Here is a 9,550-nt window from a genome sequence, read left to right as displayed (position 1 = left end):
CCACATGATGGGGATAGAATTAGATTTTTCCATTGAATCTTTGGAAAAAAGACTATGAGAAGGAGAGAAAGATGAAGAACAGGCGATTCGAGACGCCCAAGAGTTAAACGTCATATCCACATATGTAACGAAATGGGTATATATATATAATCAGAGATAAATGATGAAAAAATAAATTCGGAACTCACACATTAGAGTAAAATGATTACTCTAATGTGTGAAACCATTTTAAAAGAAGTAGGTGACGTCAAGCGGGATTATCTGGGCTTCTGTTTTCCGATCTTTGCCAAGAACTGCAAAATGTATGATTTTGCATTGGAGGAAATCTACAATGAAGCCGACTATGTAATTAGCCGATGTGAGACATGTTTTGCCTGGCATGTCTAACACATAGCGCTAATTGAAATGAAGCCTTTGAAGACGTCATACAGCGGTAGACATTCGTTTGAGCGCATATGATGTTTTTATGATTTTATTATGGAAATACAGTATTATATATATTTTTAAACAAAATAGTGAATTCAATTTAGGTATTGAATATCAAATACAAACCAAAAACACTTTTCATACACTTTTTGAAATAACTGAAAATAAGGCACATTTTGCCATCAAATTCGTTTGAGCGCAGCTCATTTTAAAATAAAACCAGTAAGGATATATAATACCCTTCACCACTTTGGGTACATGCAAGACAAGTTAATATCTACAATATCCTGCATGTAGAGCGGTCATAGAATCATTAGAGGACATTGAGATGGACTCAGGCGAAATTAAATGTGCTATCTAGATAAATATTTGAACCAATTGAAAAACCCATACACATACCATTCTGAAATCACTGAAAAATTGCATGTCAAACGGACAGACTTGGAATCTTTGATGTACCATATGTATGAAATCGAGTAAAATTATGTTTGGAAACTATATATAAACACATGGACCTAAATTAGTAACCGTTGCATACATCATTTGTTTTTTGTAATCACTATATTCAATTTAATACCCTCTGTGAAATTTTGTGCAACCACCATTTACATAAAATCGAACGAAAATATATATAAGAAATATATCAAATATATCATTTTTTCGCAAAAGTATTCGCTATGCAAAATTTTACTCAATCAGACAAATATTGGGAGTTTGGTGTAAAATTCACAAAAAATCGGATGAAACTATATAAAGGATCTATATCTAAATCTGAAACAATTAAAAAAACTTCGCAGACATCAGTCTGCACCTAATTCAGTACTCTGTGCATAATTTTCTGGCAATCGGACAAACATTGGGAGTTTGGTGCATCATTCACATAAAATCGGACAAAACTGTATATGGTAGCTATATCTAAATCTGAACTAATTTTAACGAACTTCGCACACATCAGTCTGGACCTGAATCAGTACTCTGTGCAAAATTTCTCCCATTCGGACAAATATTGGGAGTTTGGTGTATCATTCACCAAAAAATCGGACGAAACTATATATGGGAGCTATATCTAAATCTGAACCGATTTTAACAAAACATCAGTCTGGACCTAATTCAGAACAATGTGCAAAATTTTGTGCCAATCGGACAAATATTGGGAGTTTGTTGCATCAATCACATAAAATCGGACGACTATATATGGGAGCTATATCCAAATCTGAACCGATTCCAACAGAACTTCCCACACATAAGCATGGACCTGATTCAGTGCGCTGTGCAAAATCTTGTCCCAATCGGACAAATATTGGGAGTTTGGTGCATCATTAATATAAAATCGGACGAAACTATGTATATATGGGAGCTATATCTAAATCTGAACCGATTTTCTCCAGTTTCAATACGGTTCGTCCTTGGGCGAAATAAGTGAACTGAGCTAAATTTCATCCAAATCGGATCATAAATGCTACCTGTACTTTGTAACAAAAATACATTCATGGTCGGACGGACACACGGGCATGCGTAAATCGACTCAGAAAGTGATTCTATGCAAATTCTCAATAGAAACCACGGGTCTTTCTCGATTCTTTTTGCCTGTTACAAACATATGCACAAAGACATAATACCCTGTACCACAGGTTATAAAAATTTGTAAAGAACGAATTTAGACTAGAGAATGAATCAAAAATATTTGTAAGTAGTATGTGACTGAGTAATTAAAAAAAGAGTAATTACTCATATATGGTACGGAGATAAATATCATCTATTCTATGGGGAAATATGGACATTCTAATACAAGAATATACCGAAAAAGGCGTGAGAAAAACATGATCACATGAAACGAGTCCAAAATCAGCAACATATTGCATATTGGGTGGTCGATATCAATAATTTTTGGTACGGTCATGTGCTGCACAATGAGAACCCAAAATACTTAATTCCAACCAATTCTGTCGAAAAACGTGTCCAAAATACCGAGTATTGTGGGGCACCGTTATATTGGGGCTACACCAAAACGTGGATCGATATATGTATGCCATTTGCAATACCAAACATCCTAGGAGTACCAGCAATGTCTGTGTAAAATTTCGGACGGACAAGTATAAATCGACATAGAATTTTACTCTGATCAACAATATATATACTTTATGGGTATGACGGAATGACAAATTTAATATACACTCCACATTATGATAGAGAGAGAGTATCTGTAAAAATATGTATCATCCTTCCTTTTAAATGCCGAAAATGGATCGCCACTATTATTTGGTATGATTTTTCGTATGAATAATCCACAGCTAATGAAAACCAATTCTATTGATAATATTGCACAAAAAATCCCTAAAATACCGTATAATAGGGGTTCCGTTATATGGGATATACTCCGATACAAAAAGAAATATTTACATTTTCTGTTAGGAGATTTTTTTTTTGTTTTTTCTACAACTAATTTTTCACTTTTCAGATAGCTTATATAATGGCTGGTACAAATGTATGCCGTTTGTGCCGTACATCGTGCAGCGACTGCATACGATTATGCGATGCTACGGGTAAAACAAATGAAATATACACCATAACCGTGAAGTTTTTCCATCCAATGGTAATATGACCCAAAAATACCCAATGTAGTTTTGCTCACCTATTTTCTTCTTAGTTCCTCGAAGTTGATAAGGAAATGACCCATCGAATTGTCGTTTTATGTATGCAATGTTGGCATCACATTTCCGGTTTTAATAATTTCCAACAAACTGTACTGCTTCTACATGCCAATCTGCATACTGCGACAGAAAGTGTTGTGGCTGGCTGTGCCCAATTGCAGTTTACATCTACATCCTGTGAGAATCGTGATGAAATAGAGATAGCAGCAAATGAGGAGTTGGAAAAAATCAAAGATGAGCCTGGCACAATTGTAATACCAGACATTGATAGCAATCAGAATCGCCAGACTGGGGAAGCTGACAACACTGGACAATTGATAGTTACAGATCATGCTATCGTATTTCCAGCCAATTTAAATCCAAACACAGCAGCGCCGCCATCTAACGCCAATGTACCGTCGACAAGTAATGAAACCATGCCCTTTAAAATTGAGAATGCCATGCATATCGATGATCAATATTCCGATCAGGATGGTGACATTTTTATTGCTAATGAACTAATTGATGAAACGGAAAATTCGCACAGTTCCGACGATGACGATTTACTTGAAATACGAGATACACAAGATTCGGCCGACTCCGTCAACGAACTACAAATTCCAACTAGTAGAAAGGATCGAAAATCGCAGAAGGGAATTGACGAGATCATTGCTAAATGGAAACCTGTTCTGCAGTGTGAATACTGCCCCAAATCGTTTGCCACATTCACTTTGCTCAAATCTCACTATTGCGACGACCATCCCAATAACGAATTCTTTATTATGTGCTGTGGACGTAAACTGAAATATCGGTACAGAGTCGAAGAACATGCCATTATTCACATGAACCCAAAGGCGTTCAAGTGTCAGGTGTGCGGCAAATGTTTTACAGCCCGATTTACTTGGATGACTCACACTAATCACTCACATCCAGAGGCCAAAATTTCCAAAGACGATGGTGGCAACGGCTTCAAATGTTCCATATGTGGATTATGTTGTGGCGATGCAGCAACTATGCTGCAACACTGCAAAATTCATTCGAATGACAAGAAATTACATCACTGCCAGTTTTGTAATAAATCATTTAAAAAGGAGCGGGGTTTAAATAAGCATTTATACATCTATCATTTGAGCTGCAGGCCCCAAAGCTCTGATATTATTCAAACGTGTCCACATTGTCCCAAAACCTTTAATTATCGTACGGGATTGTATCACCACCTAAGAAGAACACATCCTGCAGAATTTGCCCTGAGAAAGAAGAAAAGACGTATCAATAACACCACAACTGAAAATCAATAATTTAAGTAGGTTATGACAGTATTTTGTAGAACTCTAAGAGGGGCTTAGAAAAGTGAGATGTAAAGTAGTAATATACAAACATACATATGTGTATATTTTAGTTTATAACAATAAAGTTCAAAACTTTAGTATACAAAATGACTTATAATTTTTTGTTGTGGTACAGGTTTTTCCTTAAATTACCCGGTATTTCGGTAACTAGAATTGTTGAAGTTCTTAGTCTTTGACTAGTAGAAACTACGACATTGCTAACTACAAGTAAAAACGGTGTTAAGTTCGGTCGGGCCGAATTTAGTATACCATATACCATGAAGTGGACATTGTATCCAAATCGTTTATAACGAGGTCAAGGGGTCGTCGAAATTAGTCGGTAGAAGCGATATAATCGATACCAAATAAAGAGCAGAACTTTCGAAGGACGTCGTTATTACCGATATGACGTTAAAATCGATGTCGTTATGAAAGATTTCGACTGTAGTTAATGATAAGTCGTCTCATTTATAATGATTGGCTATGACATGGTTCATTGTTGCCTGGATGAAATAAAACACCAAAGTACAAAACCTAAGGAAAGCCATTTGGGCAAGGCATAAAACATACCGAAATTTACGCATTACCTTTGTATGGTTGTAGAAACATTGGAAACGTTCTGTCGTACTGAAATATACGTATAGGACCAGTTTTAGTCTGGACCATTTTATGGGGACTGCACCTGATCCAAGTCGGTTAAAAAGTGGATATTCTCGATCCTCGAAATATAGGAGATTACTGTTGAAAATGGTATAATATGATATATCGGTCCACATTTTGGTATAGCCCTCATATAATGACACTACCCAATATTCGGTATTTTTAAGCTTTTCGTTTTTCAACCTAATTATCGTACTGATTCGAGTTTTCAGGTTATCATAGAACGTCTAATCTAATCTTCCAAGCTTGATTTATGAAAGGTAAATATATTACCAAGTGCAAAGTTTTTATGAAATTGGATATTCCGTTCACCCAATATGTGATTTAGAAGTTTTCAAAATTTGGACCCTTTGTGGGGGAGATACTAGAAGAAGTGGACCGATTTTCCCCATCGAACATAATATGGGTTTGATGGATATTTTTCAATATGCCAAATTTTGATCTAGTCACACATTCCATTTGCCTGTGTCGGCCCCGTCCGACTTTACTCCTTCCCTTACTGGTTTGATGTTAACACAAAAATAACCCTTAATGAAAAATTTTCCGCAATTTTTTTATAGTAAATTTATTTTTTGAACTTCCTTGGATATTATTAATGTTTTAAAATATTTTAAATTGAACAAATTCTCCAGAATAATTCTTGTTTTTATTTTCCATTAAACACTTTTGAAGAGAAATTTTGCCCACCATCAATGGTTTTAACAATAAAAAATTTAAAGAGCACGCAGCAACGCAGGTGTGCATGGCTGCCCAACATCGTTTACCATTGAGTTATACTAATTCAGAGTCGAACAGAACTAAAATTAAGTTGGGCAGCCTTGCACACCAGCGTTGATTCATTCTCTTAACATTTTTGTATGTTTAAACAAAAGTAAGATAAATAAAAATTGTTCCGCAATTTTTCTAATGTATTTTTTATCCTTCCTGTGATATTATTTATGTTTAAAAAAATACATTAAATTATTATGCAAAAATATTAAATTATTAAATTCCGCAGAACAATTTTTTTTTATTTTCCCTTAAAAAAATTAAGAGAAATTCTGCCTACCATTGGCAACATGCACACCAGCGTTTTTTTATGATTGTCTCTCAGTTATGCTCTCACATACTTACTCTCTATTTAGTTCTCTTCAACTCTGCACTACGTCTCCTTCATGCATTGCTGCACATGTGATGTGGGCATGCACACAATTCTTGATCTTTGCTGTTCTGATCAGTTGAAAACTAACAGCACAAGAGGGGAGATCTTGTTCGTTTTGTTTGTGAAGAGTTAAGTGAAGTGAACGTGTGTGTTTATTTTCTGCAGGTAAGACAAATTATTATACATTGAGTTTTTATCTTCAAATAAGTATTGAAGTCGTTGTGGTTTTTTACGGTTCGATGCTTACTTGGTTTCACATGGGATGCATTAAATGGTTGATGTGCAGAGAAATGCGTATGAAACAATTAGAGCAATGGTGGGCAAAATTTCTCTTAAAAATGTTTAAGGGAAAATAAAAACAAGAATTATTCTGCGGAATTTAATTAATTTAATATTTTCAAAGCATAAATAACATCCCAGGAAGTTCAAAAATTAAATTCATTAAAAACCTTGTGGAAAATTTTTCATTAAGTGTTATTTCTGTTTTAACATCAAAAAATGTTAATAGAACGCATCAACGCTGGTGTGCACGTGGATTAGAGGGGTTTTACACTGTTGGTGATTGGGATTGGTGTTGAGAGTTTTTCTCTTTCTCATTGGTAAATTAAGAGTAATTAGAGTTTCGCTGTTTTTAATTTTGTAACAATCGTACTTTTTGTTCACAGAAGGTACGGTATCTGACATATTCTGGGAACAGTTTTATTTTCTGTGCGACTTTTTTTTGAAGGAAACGACTTTTTGTGCAACTTTTTTTTTTAATTCTCAACGGTAACACTGCTGTACGCAAAACAAGCATGGTCAAACAAGCATTCTCGTTTTTACATCCTTCTCCACACTGTGGTACAGCGTATTATGTCTTTGTGCATATGTTTGTAACAGGCAAAGGGAATCGAGATAGACCCACGGTTCCTTTTGAGAATATGCATAGAATCACTTTCTAAGTCGATTTACGCATGTTCGTCGGTCTGTCCGTCTGTCCATGTATTTTTGTTAACAAAATACAGGTCATATTTATGATCCGATTTGGACAGAGATTTGGCACAAGGACGAACCCTATTGAAATTGGGAAAAATCGGCTCAGATTTAGATATAGCTCCCACATATATTTTCGTCCGATTTAAGGTAAATGGTGCACCAAAGTTCTTAAATATCTTTCGATTTGCACGAAATTTGGCATAACGTACTGAATTGAGCCTAGAGTGATGTCTGCCATTTTTCTAGAAAATCGGTCCAGATTTAGATATAGCTCCCATACATATTTTCGTCCGATTTAAGGTAAATGGTGCACTAAAGACCCATATATCTGTTGATTTGCACGATTTGGTACATCGTTCTGAATTGAGCCTAGAATGATGTCTGCCAAGTTCCGAGAAAAACGGTCCAGGTTTAGATATAGCTCTCTTATATTATATATTGTTTTTAAGTAATTGACGCACCAAGGATCCAATATATGGCTGATAGGAACAAAACGTACTGAAATTAATATAACCTAACCTGTGACAAGTTTCGTTGAAATCGGTTCATATTTGGATATAACTTCCATATATATTTTTGTCCGATTTTAAATAAATTAGACATCAAACTCTTTATGTTAGTCAAGTTGACATCAAATTTTACACAACGTACAAAATTGAGCATAGAGTTACGTAGTTGGGTTTTCTAGAATTACATACATAGCCCAACGGATGACCTATTTATATTTGTTTGAAGTCGATTGATCTAAGTCGATTCACATTTAGATAAATATCACATATTTTATTTCATCCAATTTCATGTTAATAGTCCTGTTTAATATGCCAATAGTGGTGAAGGGTTTCATATAGTCGGCACCGTCCGTCTTTACTACTTTCCTTACTGGTTCTCTTTTCGTCAGTGGTTTTTAATGAAGAATTCTCTGTTACGCTCACACACATTTACTCTCAATTTTGTTAGGCCCACCACTGTTTAAAGCAGGTTCGGGCAGAGCGTAAAAAATGCAGTTCTCACGCTTTTGTTTCTGTATGTGTCAATGGTTTTTCAGTTGAATGTGATTAAGCGTGGTTTCACATTTATCAGGATCGGTGTTGAGAGTTTCTCTCTCATGGTAAATTGAGAGTTATTAGTGTTGTGCTATTTTTAATTTTGTAACAAGCGTACTTTTTGTTCACAAAAGGGTACGAATTTACCTGCATGTTGTACTAAAAACAAAAAAGTCGTTTTTGTACATTTGTATGTAAATAATTACAACGGGTATATATTAACCGATAATTCTAGAGAAGTACTTATTGTTTTATGATATTAAATTGGAAACCCCTAAAAACGTTCGCTGATGTGAAAAGGTGAATTACCTGCAGTAAACTCAACAATTGTTTTCAAGAATATAAAAACTGTACCATAGTGATTAGTTTACCTGTTAAAAATAAATTTATTTGAAACTGCGAATATGAAGTCATAATGTGACGAAAAAAGTACCTTTTCGTACTTTTTTGTTCCTACCTGTGGTAATGTTTTCCAACTCAATTCACAATTTAAAACTGAGAGAGAGAGAAACTCTCAACTCCGATCCTGATAAATGTATAACAATGGGCAAGAATGGGAACTGGTGCCCTTATTTATATGTATCAATAAGTTTGTTCTCTGCGTTCTCTTATAGTAAGTCATTTCATATGCCGGTTTCTCGTTTGTTTTCTGAGCATTTTTTCGTTGTACACCTCTTGTGTAAGAGAATAGTGATATTTACTCTCGAGAGAGCACACGTGCGGTGGTTCACCCGATACGGGTTTGAAGCAGGGTTAGCCAACAATACATATGCAAATTGTATTGGGAGAGTAATTTTCGATCTCTCGGTACAGATCGTATATGTTAAAGCAGGCATGCTTACAGTCTGTAAGTTACAGAACAGTACTGAACAAATTTGTGTGTACATTTTTGTGGTCGGAAAAAATTATCGATGAATTTAATTTTTGTTATTATATAGATTAAAAGCATTATTAAAAATGTTTTTATATGAATTACAAATTGTATATGTTACAAAAATCAAATAAAGTTTATAAAGTAGCATATACTGAGATAATAGTCATATTATCAAATATTTAATTCTTGAAATAATTAAATATTTAATAATGTTATGTTTTGTTGTTTTTAAAGTTTTAAAACAGGCATGCTCAGCCATACACGGTACCGTAACTGGCCGTCGATGGTTAAACACGCATTCTCTTTTTTCTCTTTTCGTCAGTCGTTTTAAATCAGGCATGCTTACCCATATACGCTACCGTAACTGAGGGTCAATTAGTAAACACATTTTCTCTTTCGTTCTCTTTACGTCAGTCGTTTTTAATGGTGAATTCTCAGTCACGCTCGCACACACTTGCTCTCAATTTAATTTT

General features: G+C 34.8%; 1 protein-coding gene across 1 annotated transcript; it reads left to right on the top strand.

Annotated features, from left to right (window-relative positions):
* Positions 1–201: 201 nt before the first annotated feature.
* Positions 202–4,354, top strand: LOC133337950 (transcription factor grauzone-like). Its single transcript, XM_061546150.1, has 3 exons — positions 202–345; positions 2,885–3,019; positions 3,074–4,354. Exons 1-3 carry the CDS (start codon positions 202–204, stop codon positions 4,352–4,354), a joined length of 1,560 nt encoding a protein of 519 aa, XP_061402134.1.
* The last annotated feature ends 5,196 nt before the right edge of the window (positions 4,355–9,550 follow it).

This window comes from Musca vetustissima, unplaced genomic scaffold (assembly GCF_032173495.1).
Source record: "Musca vetustissima isolate MV318-11 ecotype Yass unplaced genomic scaffold, APGP_CSIRO_Mvet_v1 utg28242, whole genome shotgun sequence".
Lineage (NCBI taxonomy): Eukaryota > Metazoa > Arthropoda > Insecta > Diptera > Muscidae > Musca > Musca vetustissima.
The sequence above is the reverse complement of the archived record's forward strand: the minus strand, read 5'-3'. Positions and strand labels throughout refer to the sequence as shown.